Raw genomic sequence first — 26893 nt, forward strand, 5'->3', positions numbered from 1 at the left:
GACAGGTAGGACAGGTCATGAGGGCGGTGCTGAGCTGGAAGGTTGGAATTTGGGTAAGGTGGGGGGAGGGGAAATGGGGAAACTGGTGAAATCCACATTGATGGATGTGGCACGGTGGTTAGCACTGTTGCCTCACAGCGCCAGAAACCCGGGTTCAATTCCCGCCTCAGGTGACTGACTGTGTGGAGTTTGCACATTCTCCCCGTGTCTGCGTGGGTTTCCTCTGGGTGCTCCGGTTTCCTCCCACAATCCAAAAATGTGCAGGTTAGGTGAATTGGCCATCCTAAATTGACCATAGTGTTAGGTGAAGGGGTAAATGTAGGGCAAGGGGTCTGGGTGGGTTGCACTTCGGCGGGTTGGTGTGAACTTGTTGGGCCGAAGGGCCTGTTTCCACACTGTAAGTAATCTAACCTAATGTTTGATGCCAGGGGGTTGGATGATCCTGAGGCGGAAGATGAGGCGTTTTTCCTCCGGGCATTGGGTGGTAAGGGAGTGGCAATGGAGGAGGCCCAGGACCTGCATGTCCTCAGCAGAGTGGGAGAGGGAGATAAAGTGTTCAGCCACGGGGCGCTGGGGTTGATTGGTGCGGGTGAAAGTGACAAGAGACAATGTTCATATTGATCGGATATCCATACAGGAGAGTAGAAGTAGAAAATAGAGGTTAAAATATCATTGAGGGATAACAACCACAGAATTATTAGGGCAACATAAACTGGGATTCAGAAATATCAAAAGTCAAATTGTATTCCTTCACAGGATCTGGGCTCCACTGGTAACAACAGTATTTATTACACATTCCGGGTGTGCTGGAGGACAGGGAGGTGACATGCTTCTTGAACTGAAGTCTGTGTTATATAGGTACTTCGATACTGCTACCAGGTGGGAAATATCAGGATTTTGGGTGACAGTGAAGGAACAGTGATACATTTCCAAGTCAGGGTGGCAAGGGAGGCAATTGTAAATGGCAGTGTTCCCATGCATTTACTGCATTATCCAGATAGATGGAAGAAATTCCAGTTTGTGAGCTGCTGTGGAAGGGATGTTTGGAAATGTACTGTGGTTCATTTTGTAGAAGATTCATGCTGCAGCCACTTTGCACTGTTGATGGAAGAAGTGAATGTTTAAGGTCATAAATGTGTATCAGTCAAATGGAATGCTTGACCTGGCTGATGTGAGAGACATACTCTCCAAACAAGTGGAGAGTACTCCCATTTACTCTTGATCTGTGCCTTCTAGGTAGTAGAAAGATTAACGAGTCAAGTGAGTCACTTGCCATAAACTATCCAACATTTAACCTGCTGTGGTAGCCAAACTATGTATGCGGCTCATCCAGTTAAGTTTGTGATTACCCTCTAGATTTTTACAATGTCAGATACAAAAATGGTAAATACCGTTGAACATTAAAGGAAGGCAATTACACTCTATTTCGTTGGAGAGGGCACTTGTCTATCGTGAATCTCAATTGCTGGTCTTCATTCTAATTTGAAAGTTTTTCAGGTTTTATTGCAACTTTGAAGAGATTGCTTCATATCTTAGGAATTGAGAATGGAACCAAATAGTGCAAAATTGTCAATAACCAACTCCAATTCTGACAATATTTTACGTTTAAAGGAAGTGAATTGAAAAAAAGTGAATGATCAACTTAAGCAAATTGATTTCATAGGGAGTTCTTCAAAATCACTCCAGTAGAGGGCATATTGAGAAGATCTCTGAAAGCATAACGATGAAAATGGAAGATATTATAATTCAACATATCAAGCGTAAACTAAAACAAGCATGATCCTAAGCATGAGCCTGTAAATTAAAGCAAACCAAAGAGGAAAAGTTACCTAGTCTTGCTTAAGTTTTATAAATGTATGAAATTCATTATTCTTTCAGAAAGCTATCTTACGCATACTGTGCCAAATAGGCTTTGGGGTATATGATTCAATACAGAAAACATCTCAACATAATGATTACAGAAGAGAAAAACCTAGAAAGAAGCACTTCTATAGACAAAATGTAACAATAAAAAAAACTTGAACAAATTAACCTGAAATATAACAGTTAACATTCCAAATCACCCCTTTTTCCAAGTATTCATAAGGATACCCTTTCCAAACAGGATAGCAATGGCAATGGCAATTCAGTGACTTTTAAATAAATAGAAGTCTTCAATAGATCTAAAGGGCTGGACACCAGTTAATAATTAGGGATAGAAGATATTTATTAATGAGTGCTATTAGCTGTAAGGATGAAATTTATGAAAGGATGTCAATCATTATAAGGCAGTTACTAAACACAATGGAAGCATCAGCAGTTTGGAGACATTAATTTTATGACCATTCTTAAAACTGCAATAAGTTAATCATAGACCACAGTGCACCCATTAATCTTGCTTCATTCCCACATAAAGCTGTAGTTTTGATTACTGGGTAAGTGAACTAATAAATTTGAGTAATGGCTAAACCCGAAACACTACACATGTAGTGCCTCCCACTGTCCTCCTCCTCCTCTGACTAAAAAAAGACTATGTATGGAGGGTTGGTAAGGTAAGCTTTTTTAAAAGTCTCTTTTGGCAATTGTGAGCAGAGGGGATGGAAGCGATGGCAGTTACATGCTCCTCTTGTAGAATGTGGGAGGTAAGGGTCACCACTACTGTCCCTGCTGACTTCACCAGCAAGAAATGCACCCAACTCCAGCTCCTCACAGACCACGTTTGAGAACTGGAGTTGGATGACCTTCAGGTCATTCAGGAGGCAGTGGTGGTGATAAAGAGGAGTTATAGGAAGGTAGTCACACCTAAGTTACAGGATTAAGATGGCTGGGTGACCGTCAGGAGATGGAAAGGGAATAGGCAGTCAGTGCAGGGATCCCCTATGGCTATTCCCCTAAGAAGGAAATGGGGGAGAATAGGAGAGCGATAGTGATATGAGATTCAATGGTTGGAGGAACAGACAGGAGATTCTGTGGTCGTGAACGAGACTTCCGGATGGTATACTGCCTCCTGGGTGCCAGGGTCAGGGATGTCTTGGATTGGGTCTACAGGATTCTTAAGGAGGAGGGTGAGCAGCCAAAGTCACGGTACACGTTAGTACCAATGACATAGCTAGGAAAAAGGATGAGGGCTGAAAAAATGAATATTGGGAGTTATGTTGGAAGCTAAAAGACAGGATGAGCAGAGTAGTAAGCTCAAGATTGCTAGCGGTGTCACGGGCTAGTTAAGCAAGGAAAAGGGAGTGAGCGCAGCTGAACACATGGCTTCAGAGATGGTGAAGGAGGGAGGGCTTCAGATATGTGGTTCATTGGGATACCATCGCTGGGGGAGATGGAACCTGTACAAGGAGGACAAGTTGCACTTGATCTTCAGGGGTACCAATATCCTGGGCGGGAGGTTTGCTAGAGCTCTTCAGATGGGGGATGGGAACTGGAGCTACAGATCAGAGGATGGGGTAGCTGGTAAATATGTAGGTACAGCGTGCAGAGACTCTGTGAGGAAGAACATATAGTTGATAGGACAAAGTTGCAGTCAGTGATGGGCTGAAGTGTGTCTATTTTAGTGTTAGAAGTGCCAGAAATAAGGGCAATGAACTTACAACATGGATCAGTACTTGTAACTATGATGTCGTGGCCATTACGAAGACTTGGATATCACTGACGCAGGAATGATTGTTAGATGTTCCAAGGTTTAGATGTTTCAAATCAAAAAGGGAGGTAGATAAAAGAGATGGGGAAGTGGCATTGCTAATCAGGGACAGTATCACAGCTGCAGAAAGGGAGGTCATCCAGGAGGGTTTGTCTACTGAGTCATTATGAATGGAAGTCAGAAACCGGAAAAGGAGCAGTCACTTTATTGGGAGTTTTCTACAGACCCCCCCATATGCAACAGAGATACGGAGAAGCAGATTGGAGGAAGATTTTGGAAAGGTGCAGAACTAACAGGGTTGTTGCCATGGGTGACTTAAACTTCCATAATATTGATTGGAATCTCCTTAGTGCGAATACTTTGGATGGAGCAGATTTTATCAGGTGTGTCCAGGAAAGACATCTGACTCAGTATGTAGACAGGCCAATTAGAGGGGTAGTATTAGGAAGATATAGGTGTACTGTACATTTAAGAGAGTTAAAAGCTAGCAGAACTACCTGACACAGCACTAAGGGTTCTGAATAAGGTAATGTAACACTTGGTCGAAAGCTGGTTGCCTGAACGCAAAAATACATTCGAATTAGGTCAATCAGTTTAAATTATACCCCCACCCAAAAAAAATCTCCAATCAAGTTTGAATTTAGTTATATTGACAATCTTAAAAGCCAATGACACAATCTTATTCTTTGAGGGTATAAGACCAAGGAAAATTGAACAGTTGAGAGGAGACCTGCAAAGCAACAACATCTGCAGACCGTCTGGAGACTAGATCTCTTAAATGTATCTTTACTGATCCATTAAGCGTGAAACATAATACCTAAGAAGAAGAAAAGAAGACACAGGAAGATCCAAACAGAAGGTTTGACAGCTGGATGGTTTTGAAAACTTGAATTTTTGGCTAATCCTAAATCAGGTGGGTGGGGGGTGGTTATATTGGACTAGAATTATAGAGGCGGAAAGTAAAAGATAGATTAGAGGAAGGGGTTGTAAATAATTGTTAGTTAATTATTCTCTGTTATACCTTAAGAAATGAAATTGTTAATTTCCTCTTTAAATAGTTCTTGGCCTCTCGAATTTTCACAGATGACTCCTCTGGATAAATCTTTTTTGTGTTGCTGGTTTAAATTAAGCAGGAGGCTTTATACAGTGTCGTAACAGAGGCCATATTGGATTTGATGCTTGGCAACAACCCAGGTCAGGTGTCATATCTCTCGGTGAGAGAGCATTTCGGTGACAGTAATTACAACTCCCTGACCTTTACTATACTCATGGAGAGGAATAGGAGCAGACGGTATGGGATAGTGTTTAATTGGGGGAGGGGGAATTACCATGCTGTTAGGCAGGAAGTATGGAGCATAAATTGGGACCAGATATTCTCAGCGAAATGCACAAAAGAAATGTGGAGATTGTTTAAGGAGCACTTGCTGCGAGTGCTGGATAGGTTTGTCCCACCGAGGCAAAGATGGGATGGTAAGGCGAAGGAATGTCGGGTGATAAGAGATGTGGAACATCTCATGAAGAGGAAGAAGGAAGCTTACTTAAGCTTGAGGAAGCAAGGATCAGACTGGGCACTAGAGGGCTACAAGGTGGCCAGGAAGGAACTGAAGAATGGACTTAGGACAGCTAGAAGGGGACATGAAAATGTCTTGGTGGGTAGAATTAAGGAAAACCCCATGGCATTTTACACTTAAAGTGAAGAACAAGAGGAGGGCCAGAGTGAGGGTCAGGTTGATCAAGGATACTGGAGGGAATTTGTACCTGGAGTCAGAGGTGGAAGGGGGGTCCTTAATGAATACTTTGCTTCAGTATTCACTACTGAGAGGGACCTTGTTATTTGTAAGGACAGTGTGAAAGACGCTGATATGCTTGAACAGATTGATGTTAAGGAGGAGAATATGCTGGAAATTTTGAAAAACATGAGGATAGATCAGTCCCCTGGACCAGATGGGATATACCCAAAGTTACCACGGAAAGCAAGAGAAGATATTTCTGAGCCTTTGGCGATGATCTTTGTGTTCTCACTGTCCACTGGAGTAGTACCAAATAATCAGAGTCTGGCAAATGTTCAAGAAAGGGAATAGGAGTAACCCTGAGAAATACAGAGCAGTTAGTCATACATCAGTGGTGGACAAATTATTGGACAAGATTCTGAGAGACAGGATTTATGATTACTTGGAAAAGCACAGATTGATTAGAGATAATCAGCATGGCTTTGAGAGGATCAGGTCATGCCTCACAAGCCTTATTGAATTCTTTGAGGATGTGAGAAAACACAACGATAATGACATTAGGAACTAAGTAGCCCTGGTGGAACCCAAACTGAGTATAAACCTGCAACCCAGAAAAAAAGAACTTCAGATGCATGGGAACACCACTATCTACAAGTTCCCTCCAAGCCACACAATCTTGCCTTAGAACTTTATTGTAATTTCCTCACCATTGCTGGGACAAAATCCTGCAACTTCTTACTAAGAGTTGAGGAGTTCTCACTGCACCTGAAGGACTGCGGTGGTTCACAATTTATGGATTTTTTTCCAGGGAAATAAAGGATGGGCAACAAATGTCAGTCTAGCTAGTGCCACCCATATACCACGGATGAATCAAACAAACATAAGAAATAGGAGTAGATCACTTGGTCCATTGAACCTATTCTGTCATGTTAAGATTACCACCAACTTGATTGTCACCTTAACTCCACTTTTCTGGCTATTCCCATCAGCTTTTAATTCCTTTGTTGATCAAAAATCGGACTAAAACAGCTTTGAATACATTACATGTTTTGCTGTGGAAAAAAATTCCAAAAGTCTTGATGAATCTCTGCAAACAGAAATATTTCCTTGTTGCCATCTTTTAAACTGTGACCACCCCAGTTCTCGATTTTCCAATGAGAGAAAATGTTTCCCAGAATCTATCATAAACTCAGAGTCCTACAGCATGGAGACAAGCCCTTTGGTCCAAATTGGACCATGCTGATCAAAATGTCTGTCCATGCTAACTCCATTTCCCCGCACTTGGCCATTATCCTTCTAAACCTTTCCTTGTCCAAATGCCTTTTAAATGCTGTTACTGTACCCGCTTCAACCACTTCTGCTGGCAGCTCATTCTATATGCATACCACCCTCTGTGTAAAAACAGTTGTCCCTCAAGCTCCCCTTTATTTTTTCCCCTCAAACCTTAAACTCTCAATCCTGGGAAAAAGACTAAATGCATTCACCCTATCCATTCCTCTCATGATCTTGTACACTCTTGTCATGTCAAGCCCTTTTGGAATCTTATAATTCAATAATATTTACTGCCATTCTTGTAAGTTTCAAAGAGTGCAGAAAACATACTTGTGAACCACAAGAAGGTCATTTATCTGTTTATCTCTCAACCAGCCCCATTAAAACAGATAATCTTGTCATATATTACTTGAATTTTCTTTTTGAGTGATCTTGCTATAGCATATTGGTTACTGTGTTTTCTTCCATTATTATCAGAACTGTACTTGGATATGTGGAAAAACCCTAATATGAATTTCCTTTCATCCAACACACTTGTAAAACTTAACTCCAAACCAGCTTGACTGGATTTTAAATCAGAGCTTCTTACTTTATATCTAACATATAAATCAGAACTTTGTATTTATCAAAACAGCCATTGTTATCAAGATTAGTTGCTAGTTAACTATAAGAATATGTAATTGTTAAAATAGGGGAAAAAGTTTCAAAAGATTTGAAGATGTATAAAGTTTATAATATCTTTCAGATTTGCCACCTTAACTCTACAGCCTCCTTTAGCCTTGAAAAATGTCTTTTTAGCATTCCTCCAAAACTGCATGTTCCTCTGACTGACTGACGTTTTGGACATGACAAACCCTTCTCTTTGACTCACCATCCATAGTTACATCTTTCATGGTCTGGGCTGATGTTACTGGAATGCTCTCCCAAACCCCCTAATGCTTAAACTGCAAACTCTGCTGGCGGCATGATGTGGGCTGAAGTGGGTCTCTGGCTGCTGAGTGGATTGGGCTGGTGAAGTCTGGCGTGGGACTACAATGGCGGCGAAGGAAAGGTTGGACTCTCTTTAAGTAAATTAGTTTTTAATTTTAGGTTAATAAGAATGCTGCTGATTCATGGCAATTGTATAAACTTTTCACTCAATACACTTGACAATAATTTATTCAATCAATCAGCCATATTTTCAGTTTAGGAAGCCTTCCTGAAACCTATCTCTTTGTCAGTTGGTTAAGTATTCAGTATCTTCCTGTTTGGCCAAACATTTATGGCAGGGGTCATAACTGCCACAAAAGAAGATGGTTGGCAGTCAGTCATTCCATACTAGGACATCACTGCAGGAGTTCCTCAAAAGGCCCAATGATTTTCAGTACTTAAACAACTTTCCTTCCATCATAAGATCAGAAATGGAGTTGTTTGCTGATGATTGCACAATTATCAGCACCATCTGCAACTCCTCAGATCTGGAGCACCATTGTCAAAATACAACCAGACCTGGAAAATATGCAGGTTTGGGCTGACAAGTAACTTCTGCACTGTACAAGAAAATAAACTTTGAGGATAAACTTATAAGTAATATCAAGATGGACAGCAGGAGCTTCTTTAAATACATGACAATAAAACTGACCTAAGTACATAAAAAGAGAGTGGCTAATGGGAACACAGGACCCTTAGAGAATGAGACTGGTGAAATAATGATAGTGAATCAGGAAACACAGAGTTATAGAGAGGTACAGCATGGAAACAGACCCTTTGGCCAACTCGTTGATGCCGACCAGATATCCTAATCTAATCTAGACCCATTTGCCAGCACTTGACCCATATCCCTCTAAATCCTTCCTATTCATAAACCCATCTAGATGCTTTTTAAATGCTGTAATTTGTACCAGTCTCCAGCATTTCCTCTGGCAACTCATTCTATACACACACCACCCACTGCATGAAAACTTTGCCCCTTAGGTCCCTTCTATATCTTTCCCCTCTCGTCCTGAACTTATGCCCTCTAGTTCTGGACTCCCTCACCCCAGGGAAAAGATCTTGTCTATTTATTCTATCAATGCCCCTCATGATTTTATAATGACTTAAACCTACCAAGTTTTGCTCACCCATTATTGTTCTTGTGAAGAGCTGCAGCTATTTTATTACATTAAAAGCACCGTATAAATTGTTGTTATTGCTTCATAACTTCATTCTGCCAAGATATGGTTCCATAGTTTCCTTTTTGTCAGTTACCCAGTTTTCATGATGGGCTATTTGATCACAGTGTATCATAAGGTGGCATGATTGTTCAGTGGTTAGCACTGCTGCCTCACTGCGCAAGGGACTTGGGTTTGATTCCACCTTGGGTGACTGTCTGTTCTCCCCGTATCTGCATGCTCTGGTTTCTTTTCCCCCCGCAGCAAAGAAGTTTAAATAATTTGCATTAGTATTCACAATAAAAAATATTAAAAGCATTCTAAAAATACCATTTAATTAAAGAGGAAAAATGGGAGAGGAAATAAGTAATTATGACTAGGGAAAAGGTACTAAACAATCTACTGGGGTGAAAGACTAAGTCCCTTGAATTTCATGGGATATTAAAAGAAGTTGCTTCCAATATTATTTAGATTCTGGAAAAGTACTAGAGAATTGGAAAACTGCTAAAGTAACGCCTTTATTCAAAAACAGAGGAGGTTAAAAAAAAACACATGCCAGTCAACTTAATGTCAATTGTTGGGAAATGTAGGGTCCACTGTATAACATGCAATAGCAGAGCATTTGAAAACACATAATATAATCAAGCAGAATCAGCAAGACTTTATGAAGAGTAAAGAGGTAAGAAACAGGATAAAGGGAAAGAAGGGAATGTGATATATTTGGATTTCCAGTAGGTATAAATTAGCACACATTTGGGTTAGCAAGTTTTGAGAAGATTTCTAGTTCAGGTTGAGATTCTAGATGTGGTTTACTCACTGAGCTGGAAGCTCATTTTCCGACATTTTGTCACCATACTAGGTAACATCAGTGAGCCTGTGGACAAAGCACTGCTGATGATTCCTGCTTTCTTTTCATATGTTTGGGTTTATTTGGGTTGGTGATGTCATTTCCTGTTCTTTTCTCAGGGGGTGGTAAATGGGGTCCAAGTCAGTGTGCTTGTTGATAGAACTCTGGTTGGAATGCCATGCTTCTAGGAATTCATGCATGTGAATTCCTTGAAGCTTGGCATTCCAACAGGAACACTATCAACAAACGCATTGACTTGGACCCCATTTACCACTCCCTGAGAAAAGAACAGGAAATGACATCACAGGAAACAGCATCACCAACCCAAAGAAACCCAGACATATAAAAAGAAAGCAGGAATCATCGGCAGTGCTTTGTCTGGAGGCTCACTGAAGATGTTGCCTAGTATGGTGGCAAAATGTCTGAAAATCAATCTTTTAGCTCAGCGAGCAAATCTACATCCAGAACATATTTGGGTATTCAATAAGATAAGAGCCCATGATTGTGGAGGTCATATATTAACATACATTGAGGAGTGGCTAACTAATAGAAGGCAGAAAATTTGGACAAAGAGATAGGGACATTTTAAAGGATGGCAACCCAAAATGAATGGAGAACCACAAGGATCAATGCAGGGGTCATATTTATAAATGACTTGGACGAGGAAAGTAAAAATGTAGCAGTCAAGTTTGCAGATAACATAAAGATAGGTGGGAAGGCAAGTGAGTCAGGAATGACAAAGAGTGTGCAGAAGAATAAAGATAAGTCAAGTGACTAAGTAGAAACTTGGCACATGAAATGTATTGTAGGAAAGTGTGAGGAGGAGATGAATATTATTTATATGGAGGAAGACTGCAGAAATCTATAGAAGACAATTCCGAAGCCTTGTGCATAAATTACAAAAAGTTAACATACAAGTTCAACAGGTATAAGGAAAGCAGACAAAATGTTGTCCTTTATTTCAAAGGAAACAGAGTATAAAAGTAGGGTAAGTCTTACTAAAACTATACAAGACACTAGTTAGACCACAGCTGGAAAACTGAACAGTTTTGGTTCCCTTTTCTAAGGGACACAGTACAGAGAAGGCTCACTAAGTTGATCTCTGATATAGATGGACTGTCTTTTGAGGAGAGCTTGTACTCATTGGGAATTTAGAAGAATGCGAGTCAACCTTATTGAAACATATACGATTCTTAGGGTACTTGGCAGGGTAGATGCGGAGAAGATGCTTCCACTTGTGGGAGAATCTGGCATCAGAGGGGACATTCTCAGAGTACAGGGTTGCCCAATTACAGCACAGATGAGGAGGAATTTCTTCCTTCAGAGGGTCATGATTCTGTGGATTCTTTACCACAGAAGACTCTAGAGTCTAATTCGAAGGTGAAATAGGCAGACTTTTAGCCAGTGAGGAAATCAAGGGTTAAAACAAGTGGAGTTGAGGATTATCAGATTAGCCATGATGTCATTGAATGGCAAAGAAGCCTTGATGTGCCAAATGGCTTTTTCTGTTCTTACATCTTCTAGTCTAGGACAAACATTTTTCAACAACATCACATAATACTTTGATAACAGTAGAATTCAAAGTTCACCTTGTTATTTCATAGAAAACACAGCCTGTGCTCCAGATGTCCATTTTGAAGCTGTAGTACCCATCTGTAAGAAGACATTCCGGGGCTCTATACCATCGGGTAGAAATATATTCTGTATATGGCTGCTTTGAGAGGACACTCCTACACGAACCAAAATCTGCCAACTTCAGCACGTTTTGCTGCAAGGTAAACCCAGCATCTTTAAAACATGGAATAATTACCAATATCATCTTTCTATTAGAATAAACTGTCCAGTTACAGAAAAGATCATAAAATCCACTTCATTTGTCTACTTCAATTTCCTTTTCTGAATGATTTTATTGAACTAAATTGGAGTCATCCAAGGGACCAAATGGAAGAAGGGACTAACCTCAGCCAACAGAACTGATCATGATATAAATACAGGTTTCCATTCTAGTGAGTATTAATAATTTAATAAATTTTAATTTGAGGCACAGCTAGCTTCTCTTTCAATCGATTTCCCTCTAAATATTGTAATCAAACTCACTAAATAATCACGTGTTACCATTTGAAGTTTTCTTTTTAACATTTTATTTCAGTAAAATACCCAAACCATTACATAGCCACCAATTTTAAAAGATAGCTGTTCATTTCATAACAAAAACATACTTTATTCATAATTTCTTAAACATGACTATCCAATCACATTCCGCAGGGAAGCACAAATTCTAGATGGACATCAATCCTTATTGCTCAAACAACAGCTCACATCCAAGTCTCTAAAGAACACAGAAGAGCAGGGATCACTGCTCCCCAATAAACCATGACCTTAGTATTGTATTTGAGATCTTGGTCCTCAGTCAACAAAAGGCTGAATTGGTGTGTTGGAGACTGATGAATTTTATTGTCCATACCTACCTTGCCAAGAGGTGGTTCTAAAGACATTAAAAAATATGTATTTTTCTTTCATGGGATGTGAGAATTATTGGTAAGGCCAGATTTTGTTGTTCATCCCTATTTGCCCTCAAGCAGCCAATCCCCTTCTTGAACTGCTGCAGACCTTGTGGTGTAGGGGTACACACATAGTATTAAAATTAACTACTTTTTCCCGGAACTTATCTATTTCTCACATGCTTCAGAGAAACAAACAAAATTGACCCTAATAAAAACAGAAGTTACTGGAAAAAAAATCAGTAGATCTGACAGCAAGTGTGTAAAGATAGCAGAATTAACATTAAGCAGAGGCAACGACTTTGTAGAACACTTAAGCTCTGACCACAAACGTAACCCGAAACTTCCTGTTCCCTGGCTAACATCTCTCTCTCATGTTAGTTGCAGTGCTTCAGTAAAAATCAGGACAAACTGAAAGAACAGCAACTCATTTTCAACTTGGGGACCCTGCAGTCTCAGGACACAATACTGAGTTATTTTTCCATATCCCTACCCCCAATCCCCAGGCCTTGTCATCATGTGGGCTGCTACCACAACCACCCCATTGTAATCTATTATTAGTTCCCATTTGCGACTCTTGATTCTCCCAGGCTGACCATTACCCATTCCTTTGTCTGCCCAAGCATTGTTCTCTATCTCTCTGGTCTCCAAATATCATTTACTCCTCTCACCCTAACTTCAGCACATATACTGACCTTTTCCTAGCAACAGCAAGGCAAGCATTCACTGAAGGGGACAACTGTATTTCTCCAAATATTCCCCTTTTCATTGACTTTTTCCATAGTATTTAGGTCTCCTAAAGGTCCTCTGGTATCAGCTGATTCCTAGGTGATGTTACTATTTCAGCTTTTTCATTTTCTCGCAGAGAATGTTGTTGCAGTGGTAACTGTTGTATTTATCTAGTTTGGTTGTTAACAATAACCTTCTGGGATTGACGATCACTCTATACTCTGCGAAGGTGTAGAAGACATTGTCTTGACCCAATGCTTGCAGTGAAGGCACAGTTTTTCTAAGAAAAATCTCTTTGACTGCAATGATATATCTGGTCTTTGTTCTGATGAAGAGTCACAGGACTCAAAATGCAAACTCTGCTTTCTTCATGATTTTTAAACTTCTCTAAGGTCACTCATCAGTCTCCAGCATTCTAGCGAAAACAGCCCTAGCTTATTCAGCTTCTACCTAAAGCTCAATTCTCCAACGTTGGCAACATCCTTATAAATCTTTTTTGAACCCTTCCAAGTTTAACAACATCCTTTCTATAGCAGGGAAACTAGAATTGCACACATTATTCCAAAAGTGGCCAAACCAATGTTCTCTACAGCCGCAACATGACCTCCCAACTCCAGTACTCAATACTCTGACGAATAAAGAAAAGCATACCAAATGCTTTCTTCATTATCCTATCTACCTGCGACTCCACTTTCAAGGAGCTATGAACCTGCACTCCAAGGTCTCTTTGTTCAGCAACACTCTCCAGGACTTACCATTAAGTGTATAAGTCTTGCCCTGATTTGGCTTTCCAAAATGCAGCATCTCACATTTATCTGAATTAAACTCCGCATCTGCCACTCCTCACCCCAATGGCCAATCTCAACAAATCACGTTGTACTCTGAGGTAACCTTCTTCACTGTCCACTACGCCACCAAATTTGGTGTCATCTGAAAACTTACTAACCTTACTTCCTATATTCACATTCAAATCATTTTTATACACGATTATACGAAAAGCAGTGGACCCAGCACTGAACCTTGTGGCACAATGCTGGTCACAGGCCTCCAGTCTGAAAAGCAACCCTCTGCCACAATCCCTTCTCCTATATTTGAGCCAGTTCTGTATCAGAATGTCTACATAGCCTGTATTCCATGTGATCTAACCTTGCCAACCAGTCTACCATGCAGAACCTCGTTGAATGCCTTATTGAAGTCCATACAGATCATGTCCACCACTCTGCCTTCAATCATGTTCGTTACTTCCTCAAAAAACGTAATCAAGTTAGTGAGACATGATCTCTCACTTACAAAGTCACACTGACTATCCTTAAATCAGTCCATGCCTTTCCAAATACATGTAAACCCTGTCCCTCAAGATCCCCTTTAACAACTGTCCACCACTGATGTCAGGGTCACAGATCTATAATTTCTTGGTTTTTCCTTATCACCTAGTGAAGAGAGATTGGATAGACTGGGGTTGTTATCCATTGAGCAGAGGAGGCTGAGGGGAACATGATTGAGATGTATAAAATTATGAGGGGCACAGACAGGTAGATGGGAACAAACATTTCCTCTTGATGAAGGATCAATAACCAGGGGACTGATTTAAGGTAAGGGGACAGGAGGTTTAGATGAGGTGAGAGTGAAACAAACTTTCATCCAAAGAGTGGTGGGATTGTGGAACTCACCTCCTGAAAGGGTGGGAGAGGCAGAAATCCTCAAACATTTATGGAGTATTTAGATGTTCACTTGCGAATTCTATAGCAAAAACACCCCACAACATAAAAGAATAAATAGTGGGTAAAAAGACTGCAGGAGATCCAGCGACTTGTAGACACCTACAACAAACACAGTTTCTTCAATACTACTGAAATAATAATCTATAGCCCAAGTCCAAAAGAACCTTCCCAGCTGAGAGTCAAGCATGAAAAGGAGCTCATCAAAAATGCGTTTTTGTGCAGTGTTCAGTGGACTGAATAATCTGCAGGATTCTTCAACTCCTTCAGCTTGAATGTCCTCAACTCCATTCCTCCATACCTGTCAAGCTAACACAGCCCAGAACAAAGCTGTAAAAGTGTTTCAGTAAATGAGAAACAATTAGGCCTCCATAGTTCATGGAGTCTTTGCTGCAATTCAAAAAAATGACAACAATTCTTTGCCATGGTATCCACCACCTGGCAAGCATACTGCACTTCTCATTCAGTAAAATCTATTCTCCACCTTCCATCAAAAAGGGAGATTAAATTTATGTAGCAGTGGATCTTTTTGTTGTTTCTGCAGTTACGTTTTCTTTACACATTATAATGAATTACCAGCTCTCTGCTGTCTTCAATTTTAGGAGCCAGAATTTCTTCGTCCTCCACTTGGCCACTTACCTTTTAGGTAACCTTCCTTTTACATGGCTCCAGCAGCACTAGAAATTTCAAACAAGTGAGCACTAAGCATTAGGTATATTCCATATGGAAAGCTTTCCTGCATAAGTTAGACTAACCCCTGCTATTTTGTGGTCAGCAAGTTTAGAAGTCTAATACCCAGAACACAAACCTATAGTTTTATATGTCAGAAATAATTAATATCAAGTTGGCACGGCAACACTCAATAACAGCTGGAAGACTCAGCAGTCTGTGGTGCTCAGGACACTGAACAACCTGTAGCCATTCCTAATAGAATGAAAGAATATATTTATGCAAATCTTTCCTTTTGGTAAATCAAACTGATTAACGGCTAATAATTTTACTTTGAGACACATAATTGGCTTTATTACGTATGTAATTGCTGCCCAGCACAGTTATACATGCTCATACCCACATAGCTGGCACAGACAAAAAAGAAACTTAAGTTACAGAAAAAGGGATGATACATGTAATTCTATCCACAAAATACTCCGAAATTAAAGAAATAGGAAATTATATAGCAACATTTATAAATATGGTGTCACATGGTGTCAAAAAAAACCAAAGGAGTCTGCATAGTTGAACAACCTGATGAAAAATCTGAGATTAATCCATCTTGAATCTCTAATGTTCAGCCCATCACTTTTCATTTGGAGAAGACAAAGTTATGTTGCAAAGATAACACCTGCATTAGGGATATCTATCATTGTAAAGTTGGGAAAAACTATTATCTGCTGTGAGGAGACTGGAAAATCATATGATAGGATTCTGTGGGACTCTTTCTGATGCCAGTGATATATTTGGACTGGACCATTATACCATCCCCAACATGCATCCTGGAGTTCCAAAGGTATCTTGCAATTCTTGCACTGTCAAATTCCAATGTACTTTTTAGCAAACATCCAGACCTAGTCCATTCACTATTCCCCAAATACCAGTTTAGATAATGTGTTTGTCACATTATCAAGGATTTAAAGTCTCAACATATAATATATCAACGCATTTACATTACAGCATCATAGCTAATTCAATTTTAATCCAAATTAGTCAATGTTTTTCTTTGTATTTTGCAAGCCATATAGTTCAATTTTTGCAAAGATACAATGCCGATTCTTGTGCTTGTGAAAGTGACATCTCATGTTTGTGACAAGCAATTTTAGTCTGCATATGCTGCACATACAGAATAAACTTCCCTCTACTCCACCTTAATCTCAAAAGTTCATGCATGCTAATTCAATTTAAACTTCTCTATTTCTCAGTCAAGAGCCTGAGTACATTCCCCTGGTAACACAGCTAGGATTGATAAATCACCATGTAACGGAGGGCATAGCAAGACTGTGCCTGTGCCAGGTGGTGAGGCAACCATTAAGACAGAAAAATACTTATCCGACCTTGTCCTCACCAATCTGTGTCACAGATTGGTCCGTTCATGACAGTTTAATTAGGAGTGACAATCATACAGTTGTTGTGGTGACCCAGTCCCTCCCATCCTGAGGTGTGGCACTGCCTCCATGCTAAATGGGACAGACTTTGAACACGTCTAGTAACTCAAACAAAAACAGAAATTGCTGGAGAAACTTGGCAAGTCTGGCAGCATCCGTGGAGTGAAAAGAGTTGTTAACATTTCGAGTCTGGTGACCCTTCTTCAGAGCAGAATGGTCTGAAGAATGATCAATGGCATATTTGACATCATCTTCAAGCCTACAAACTAAATAAAAGAGCGTGTGAAGCAAGTGCAGGTTCTTTCAAAGTTGCACATCATCCTGACTTAGAAGTAGATCACTGTTCCTTCACTGTCATTGAGTCAAAATTCTAGAACACCATTCCTGAAGAATTATGGGTGTTCATACAATATATGGACTGCAGCGGTTCAAGAAAGCAGCTCACCACCACGTTCTCCAGAGCAAATGGGACAGACACATGTTGGTCTGGACAAAAATACCCACATCCCATGAACGAATTTACAAAGAAATCCCACTACTCTGTAATATTGAGAGTTGAATCACATTTATTTAAAAAAACCTACCTTAATTAAAATGTTTTCTGGCTTTACATCTCTGTGAAAAATCCCATTTCTGTGATGAATAAAAGCTTTGGTGAACTAAATGAGTTGATCCATGATTTTCATTTCTAATTCTCTCAGCAATTTCATCACTATACCATTCATATAACAATCAACTGTTATCAGTGGAGATACTTTTGTTTTACAATGAACATGTATATCTTGAATAGATTATTGCCACTATAATCCATCCAACAATCCTAAAATTTAAAATTATTTTAGACAGAGTATTTCACACCACTGAAGCAGGGAGATTTGAAACCAGACCATGTGGTCCAGAGGTAGGGACACTACCACTGTGCCACAAGAAGCATTCATTAATTTGAACATCTTAAATTAATTGCTTAGTAATTAGCAAACAGAGGTAAGTCATACAATAGAGGCACTTCTACATACTGAGTCTGCACTGACTAAAATAAAAATTACCTTTCTATACTAATGTTACTTTCCAGCATTTAGCCCACAACCTTGAATATTATGAAATTTTAAGTGCTCATCCAAGTGCTTTTTAAAGGTTGTGAGATATCCCATTTCTACTACCCACTCAGGCATTATGTTCCAGATTCCCAGCACCCTCTGGGTCAAAAAGAACTTTTCCCTTAGTCCCTTCAAAACTTCCTGGCTTTCACCTTAAAATTATATCACCTTGTTATTGACCCTTGATCTAAGTTGTTCTATCTAACCTATCTACAGCCCTCACAATTTTATGCACCTCAGACAGGTTCTCCTCAGGCTCCACAGGTTTAAAATAAAACAACCAAACCTATACAGTCTCTCTTCATAGCTAAAACACTCCATCCAGGCAATATCCTCACAAATTTCCTCTGCAACCCTACAACGTAAACCCATACTTCCCACTGTGTGGCAGCCGGATTTGTACAGAGTACTCCAACTGTGGCCTAACAAAAGTTTTGTACAGCTTCCAGTGTAATATCCCTGCTCTTATAATCTATGCCACAAACTGATAAAAGGTAAGCTTCCCATTTGGCTTCTTAACCATCCTCTGTTACATTGAGGTTCCTAGTGCCCTGCCATTCATTTAGTACTCCTTGTCTTGCACTTTGGAAGAAGTAACATCATGTCACACTTTTCAGGATTAAATTCCATCCTCCACTGATTTGCTTATCTGACCAATTCATTTTTATTTCTTTGTTACCTAAGACCTTCTTACTTTCTGTTTACAACCTAGCCAAACTTTGTGTCATCCACAAATTTAATTATTATCTGCTCCACACTCTAAATTATATTGTTTTTATATACCACAAGTATTCATGGATTAAGCATAAGGGATTAGCCTCCAGTCACACTACATAAACAACCTTCAACTACGACCCTGTCTGCTACCACTAAGCTAATTTTGGATCTAACTTGCCAAGTTACCCTGGATCCCATGTGTGTATACCTTCTATATCAGTTTACCACTTAGCTTAACATTATTGGCTGGAAAATATTTATGATACCTATTTTCACTGCATATACTTTCCTTACCTGTGCATGTAATCAAGGGACTTACATAGTTGATACATGTAACTCTTTATTTTACCTTCAGGCAATGGGTTCCTCCGCCCTGTAAATAAAAAGAGTGTTGGACATCTTAGTAAAGTCAACTGTGCTATTAAACAATAATTTTGCCTGCAGTCAAAAGCATTCCCAAGGAAAGTAAAACTACAAACAGATAGAATGTGCTGATTTATTTTTCACAGTCAAACTATTTTATTTGGTCTGTTCAATTTTAACTAATGCATGGAGTCATTAATGGAAGTGACTTTAAGTTTTGAGTTTCTGAGTGTTATAGTGACTTTTTCTTTATATTTCACAAGGACAGACATGATAATAACTATTCCATATTGAGATTTATTAAAGTATAGAGTAGTGGCTGAGACCATGACTAGAAATGTGCTACAAATCTTGTTATCCCCACATCCACAATCTGCATGATTAATGAACTGTGAGAATTTCAAAACAAATAGGAGATTAGTAGAAACATAGAAGATCAGAGCAGGTGTAGCCATTTTCCCCCTTGAGCCTACTCCACCATTCATTATGATCATGGCTGACCATCGCGCTCAATGCCCTGATCTCACTCTCCCCCGGTATCCCTTGATCCTTTTAGCCACAAGAGCTATATCTATTTTGCTCTTTAAAACACAATGATTTGGCCTCAGCCACTTTCTGTTGTCGGGAATTCTACAGGTTCACAACTTGCTGGGCAAAGACATTTCTCCTCATCTCATCTTAAAAGGTTTACTCCCTTATCCTAAACCATAAAACCTGGTTCTGGACTTCCCCACTAATCAGGAACATTCTTCCTGCATCTAACCTGTTTAGTTCTGCTAGAATTTCATAGCTTTCTAGGAGGTCCCTCATCATTTTTCTATACTCCAGTGGGTACAATCTATTTCACTCAATCTCTCCTCATAGATCAATCTGCCATCACAGGAATCAATTTGGTGAACTTTCACTGCAATCTCTCAACAGCAAGAACATTCTTTCTTAAACAGATGACTAAAATTGTTATTATATTCCAGGTGTCATCTCACCAATGCCTTGTATAGTAGCAGTTCAGACTACCAATACTTTCATCTTTTACGGTTTCATTCGATAGCCTACCAGCCAAGAACTTTGTCACAGAACTCCACTAGCCATTCCTATGTTGTTGAATAAAAGATATACTGACTATAATATCACTTGATATTGTAACAAATACTAAAAAACCTAAGGCTCCCTTTCTGTTCTTTATACTGGAGGCTTGGCTTTGTATTCCAAGCATTTGCCTCAAAAATAAGACTCACTGCTGCCAGCTTCAAAAATCTGAGGACACCAGTCATACTGAAACCTACCCTGAAATTAAATAAGATCATGTCTTTTTTTCTACATCCTCCTTTATTTACATCAATATATAAAAACATCTAGTGGCATAGAAATACATTGGCCCTGATATTCTGCTGGGGCACAAACCTACCAGAAACATGACGGTATAAAATTGTTGTTTGACTGATAATGAGATGATTCTTTCAGTTTCTCGGCTCAATGCATATTGTATAGCACAAGCAAGTACCAAACATTGTAAATAACGACTGGGATTTTATGTCTTTTGCATGGAACCTAGTTGCTTTTCACAGTAAATGCTTTAAGTTTCCTGAGTTATACAAAGTCACATGGTAAATAAATGCAGTTGTCACTGCTTTATAACTTCATATTGTTTTAATATTTAAATAAAGATAAGAACACATTGACAGGTCTGAAGAACGTAAACTTCAGATTACTTATGCTCTTTGAGGAAACCCTGTAAGTACACCATAAAGAAGTTTCAAAAATGCTAGAGAGTGTGCCAGCTGAAATTTTGATAGTCTGTTTCTCCTTCAATTATATTACTAATTAATTGCCAGTAAAGTAAATCAGGAAACCCTACATTTCTTCAGTTAAATGTGATGGCTGTGTTTAGTTAGGTACATTAGTCAGGGTAAATGTAGAGTAATCAGATAGGGAACTGGGTCTGGGGTAGATTACTCTTCAGAGGGTTAGCGTAGACTTGTTTGGCCAAATGATCAGTTTCCACACTGTAGGGATTCTACGAACAACTTCACATTCTTCTATATTATACTTCATTTGCCAACTTTTTGCCTATTTATTTCTCCTGTCAATTTCTGTCTGTAAACATTATGTATCCATCCTGCAACTAGCTTTCCACCTAACTTTGTGTTGTCTACAAATGTGGCTACAGTACCATTCACTTCCTTCTTCTAAGTCATTAATATCCATTATACACAGTCGTGGTCCCAGCACTGATCCCCATGCAATGCTACTGGTCACAAGGTGCAAATCTGAAAAAGAATCCCGTAAACAAAAACAGAAATTACTGGTGAAACTCAGCAGGTTTGGCAGCATCTGTGGGGAGAAATTTGAATCTAGTGACTCTTCATCAGAACTTCTTATTCCCACTTGCTGTTTCCTGTCATTAGCCAATTTTCTACCCATGCCAATAAAGTACCTCCAACATTGTGGGCTCTTATTTTAATACTCAACCATTTGTGAAGTACTTTGTCAAACAACTTTTGGAAGTCCAAATACAATACATCTACTGGATTCCTTCTATCCATGCTGGTTGAGACTTCCTCAAAAAACTGTAATAAATTAATTAGATATGATTTCCCTTCCACAGAATCACAGAAACTCCACAGCATGGAAGCAGACCATTCAGCCCATCTAGTCTACAACCACCCTCCAAACATCATCTCACCCAGACCAACTCCCCTATCCTGCATTTCCCATGGCTAATCCATGTAACCTACATATCCATGGATGCTATGGAAACTTTAGCAGGGCCTATCCACCTAGCCTACACATCTTTGGTCTGTGGAAGGAAATCAGAGCACCCAGAGGAAACCCATGCAGACAATGGAAGAACATGCAAACTCCATGCAGACAGTCCCTCGAGTGTAAAATCGAACCCAGGTCGCTGGTGCTGTGAGGCAGCAGTGCTAACCACTGAGCTACTGTGCAGCCATGAAACCACGTCAACTCTGCTCGGTTAGATCATCATTTGCCAAATGTACTGCTATTACTTCCTGAATAATTGATTCCATACTTTTCCACCAATAAACATTGGGCTAATCATCTTACACTTACCTGGTTTTTGCCTCCTTTTCTTTTTAAATAAGGGTTTTATATTAGCAATTTTCCAAACCTCTGGTGCTTCTCCAGAACCCAACAATTTTTGAAAAAATACAATTAAGGCATTCAGTATGTGTGGAGCTATTTCTTTTAGAATCCTAGGATGCAAGACATAGGGCCAGGGGACCTATCTGCCTTTAGCCCCATTAGTTTATCTAATACTACTTCTATAGTGATGGTGATGGCACTTAATTCCTTTCTTGCATTCTTTAGTATTAATTGGATGTCCAAAGTATCTTCCATGATAAAGACTAATGCAAAATATCTATTTAACTCCTTTGTTATTTCTTTCTTCCTCAAAACCATCTCCCCAGAATCATTTTCTGAGGGGTCTTTGTTCACTTTGGTTTCTCTCTTTATTTTTATAGAGTTGCGGGAAGTGGAGATGTGCTGGAGCGCATTGTTGGCCACATGGGAGGGGAAATTGTGGTCCTTGAGGTAGGACGCAATCTGAGATGTTCTGAGTGGAATTACTCCTCCGGGGAACAGATGCAGCAGGGGTGGAGGAATTGGGAGTAAGGGATAGCGTTTTTATTGGGGTGTCAGTGTTGAGAGGAGGTGGGTTGGAAGTAGTTGTCTGTGTTGAGTCAGTCATTGAAAATGGTGATGGAGAGGTCCAGGAAGGGAAGGGAGATGTCCGAGATGGTCCAGGTGAACTGGAGGTCAGCGTGGAAGGTGTTTGTGAAGTTGATGAACTGTTCAACCTCCTCATGGGAGCACGAGGTGGTGCCAATACAGTCATCAATGTAGCAGAGGAAAAGGTGGACAATAGTATCGGTGTAACTAAAAAAGATGGACTATTCCACATACCTAAAAAAACAGGCATAGCCAGGGCCCATGCAGGTGCCCATGGCTACCCCTTTGGTCTAGAGAAAGTGGGAGGGAAAATTTGAAGAAGTTGTTGAGTGTGAGGACCAGCTCAGCCAATTGAAAAAGTGTGTCAGTTGAGGGGTACGGAGGGCTTAGAGGCCGTCGTCATGGCAGATGGATGTGCACAGGGACTGGATATCCGTGGTGAAGATGAGGCATTAGGGGCTGGGGAACTGAAAGTCATGGAGGATTTGGAGGCCATGTTCTTGATGTGGTCCCCTCTACATTGGGAAGACAGGATACCAAATTGCGGAACCGTTCAGAAAATCCCTCCTGGAAACACGCACCCAACAACCCCACAGTTCTGTGGGTGGCCACTTCACCAAGGACATGTTGTGTCCTGGGAATCCTCCACTGCCAAATGCAAGCCACCTACCACCTGAAGGAAGAATGCCTCATCCGCCTGGGAACCCCTAACCACACGGCATTAATGTCAATTTCACCAGTTTCCTCATCTCCCCTCCGCCCACCTTATTCCAGATCTAACCCTCTAACTTGGCACCACCCTCTTGAACTGTCCTATGTGTTCATCTTCCTTCCCACTTATCCGCTCCTCCCTATCACCATCACCCCTCCCCCAAATCTCCTACTATCACCTTCCAAGCTACCTTCCTCCAGTCCACCCCTCCCATTTATCTCCCAGCCCCCACCCAACCCAAGCAGATTCCTGATGAAGGGCTAATGCCCAAAACGTCAACTTTCCTACTCCTTAGACGCTGCCTGACCTGCTGTGCTTTTCCAGCATTACACGTTTTGACTCTGATCTCCAGTCCTCACTTTCTCCTTCAGTTATATAGAGCATTGGTGAGCTCACATCTGGTGGTCTATCTGTGATCTGTGATCTGTGATCTTCCATACTTATGGAAGGATGTTAATGCATTGGAAGCAGTTTGAAGAAGGTTTAGTGATCTAATACTGGAATGAGCAGATCATCTCATCAGGAAAGGCTAAATAGGTTAGGCTGAATATTGAATTTAGCAAAATCACAAAGTGACTTCACTGAAACAGAAGATCCTGAGGGAACCTGACTGGGTGAATGTCAAAAGGACTTTTCATCTTGGGAAGAACTTTGAACTAGAGGTCACAGATTACAAAATAGGGGGCCACCCTTTTAAGAGCGAAGAAGAAATATTTTTGCCTCAGAAGATTTGGAGTCTTCAGATTTCCCTTCCTCAAAAGATGTAGATAGTTTCCTGATTACTTAGGAAATGAAAGATTTGTAGATTTGCAGGAAGATAGAGGTTAAAATCAGATCAGCTGTAATCTTGTTGAATAGCAAAGCAGCCCCGAAGAGCCAAGTAGCTTATTCTTGCTCCTTGTTTGTATGAAAGAACACAAGTCATCAGAGCTCAATTCGATGACATTGAACCCAGTGATGCATTACAGGCAGACTAAAGAAAAGGAAAGGTAGATCCTGAAAGAGGAATTAGACAAACGTATAGTTGTTGTATCTCTTTCCACTACTTAAAGAAAAGATTAGTGGATTTTTGAAATTCCAGAGCATTGTAAGCAAAACCTGAAGAGGCTTTCCACGCATGTTTCATTTCTGGTGTAGACTGTCCATTAAACCTAGGTTGGCTGACATTGGTTAGGAATCAGACTGAAGTGTAGAAGCTGAAAATATTCATGAGTAATTTGAAAGTATTCATGAGTAACTTTATGACTGAGATTGATGATAAATATGCTGAGTATATTGTAAATTATGAATTGGTTCAACAATCAACCTAATTCACTCATTAATTCTGTTTAATTGATGTGAATGTTGGATTTTAGAATATAGGTAGTGACTGCTTTTTTTGGATTCTGTGTAGTAAACGCAGAGTTTAAATGTTGGAATCTGACCACTTCATTCTTTCAGTCTAACTTGCATGAGGTTATATTATTCAATGAATAAATGTGAAGTGTTCAAGTATTTAATTAAGCTTCTGCTGGCTAAACATAAAATTTACTACTTCATTTTAACAAAATCACTCTATTAAGTACAAGTAAAATGTGAAAAAAACCTATGTTCATTATGTGCTTAACTTAGTTAAGCATCAATTTTGGGAATAACACAAGAAAGTAATTTTCAAAATTTGCTTCACAGTACCTATTCAATGGTGGAGGATCTATATGTATTTGAAAAAAGAAATTTCAAGCCAAATTGCGAAAAATAAAAGCTTTCTGTATGTTTATTATTTCCTTTACTTTTTGCTGGCCAGTTTAAACTTAGAATCAGAGTTGTTAAAGTGCTGAATGAGACCACTAGACCCATCATGTCTGATATTTCAACTTAGTGACAATCTCCTTTCCTCATAACCTTGCATATTGGGTGATTATTTATTTGGAAACAATGCCATCTTGAATGCCTCAATTTAACCTGCTTCCACCAAACTTAGAGAACTGCTGACCCTAACTGGTGTGTTTATGTTTTATAAATAGTGAGGTGTTTCAAAACAATAGGAAAATCTTTCTTAATTAAATTTATTTCAAAACGTTCGGAAAGATTAGATTTCCTTAGAGATCAGGTTATCAAAGATCATCTTACATTGTGGATGTAGGTTTGCTTGCTGAGCTGGAAGGTTCGTTAGATGTTTCACCACCACACTAGGTAACATCATCAGTGAGATTCCGGATGAAGCACTGGTGGCGTGTCCCACTTTCTATTATGTGTTTAGGTTCCCTTGGGTTGGTGATGTAATTCTCTGTGGTGACATCATTTCCTGTTCTTTTTCTCAGGGGATGGTAAATGGGATCCAAGTCAATGTGTTTATTGATAGAGTTCCAGTTGGAATGCCATGCTTCTGGGAATTCTCATGCGTGTCTCTGTTTGGCTTGTCCTAGAATGGATGTGTTGTCCCAGTTGAGGTGGTGTCCTTCCTCATCTGTATGTAAAGATATTAGTGAGAGTGGATTATGTCTTTTTGTGGCTAGTTGATGTTCACGTATCCTGGTGGCTAGTTTTTCTGTCTGTTTGTCCAATGTAGTAGACTGTAACAAACACGACAGAGAATTCCCAAAAGCATGGCATTCCAACCGGAACTCTATCAACAACCACATTGACTTGGTCCCAATTTACCATCCCCTGAGAAAAGAACAGGAAATGACATCACCACAGGGAATGACATCATCAACCTAAGGAAATCTAAAGACATAAATAGAAAGCAGGCCAGGCCATCACTGCTTTATCTGGAGGCTCACTGATGAGGTTACCTAGTGTGGTGACAAAACGTCTGAAAACGAACCTTCCAGCTCAGCAAGCAAACCTACATCCAGAACCTCAACCTGAACTACAAATCTTCTCATAACTAGTCATCATCTTTTTCAAAACACTTCAAGCACTTCAAAACTGTACCCTCTAGTTCTCAATCTGTTTACAACAGTTTTTCCCTATCTACTCTGCCCAGAACCTTCATGATTTTGAAAACTTCTATCAAATATTTTCTTAGTTGTCTTCTGTCTAAAGGAAACAGTGTCAACTTCCCTAGCCTTTCCTTATAATTGAAATGTCTCATCCCTGAAACCACTTTTATAAATCTCTGCTGCACTTCCTCCAATGCATTCATGTCCTTTCTATAGGGTGGCATCCAAAATTGTATGCACTATTCAGCTGAGGTCTAACTATTGTTACACTATATCCTCCCCTCTCTTACACTATACTCCTATAATGAAGCCTACCTATTCTGCCACCTTTAATGACTTATGCACTCACCTTTTGTGCACCCTTTAGAGTAGTACCCTTTATTTCCACTGTCCCGCTGCGTCCCCATACCAAAGGTTTATCACCTCACAGTTCTACAGTTCTCTGCACTGAACTTGATCTACCACCTACAAGAACACTCTACCAATATATCTTTTTGAGGTTCTATACTGCTTTTCTCACAATTTACAGGGACCAATGCCAATCCAAACTAGAGACTCAGACAAACATCCGGCAACTATGGTAAGGACTGAATGACATCACAGACTCTAAAAAGAGACAGTGCAAGATAGCAGACGATTACACATTCCTCCCAGATCATTTCAATGCCTTCTCTGCTTACTTGGTGCAGAATTTCAGCAGAGAGGTAACACCTATTCTGACAAGTCCTGACAAAGCT

At 39.9% G+C, this 26893-nt stretch overlaps 1 protein-coding gene across 1 annotated transcript in view; it reads right to left on the reverse strand.

The window, feature by feature from the left end:
* The window catches only part of LOC132818347 (MAPK/MAK/MRK overlapping kinase-like), a 135819-nt gene that overhangs the window by 46027 nt on the left and 62899 nt on the right, over nt 1–26893 (reverse strand). Inside the window, exons 5-7 of the mRNA XM_060829286.1 lie at nt 18759–18837; nt 17235–17283; nt 11193–11371 (exon numbers count right to left, since the gene is read on the reverse strand). Of these exons, the coding sequence (XP_060685269.1) occupies nt 11193–11371; nt 17235–17283; nt 18759–18837 (307 nt within the window). The remainder of the gene's footprint in view (nt 1–11192; nt 11372–17234; nt 17284–18758; nt 18838–26893) is intronic.

The sequence above is a fragment of the Hemiscyllium ocellatum genome, chromosome 8, assembly GCF_020745735.1.
Source record: "Hemiscyllium ocellatum isolate sHemOce1 chromosome 8, sHemOce1.pat.X.cur, whole genome shotgun sequence".
Lineage (NCBI taxonomy): Eukaryota > Metazoa > Chordata > Chondrichthyes > Orectolobiformes > Hemiscylliidae > Hemiscyllium > Hemiscyllium ocellatum.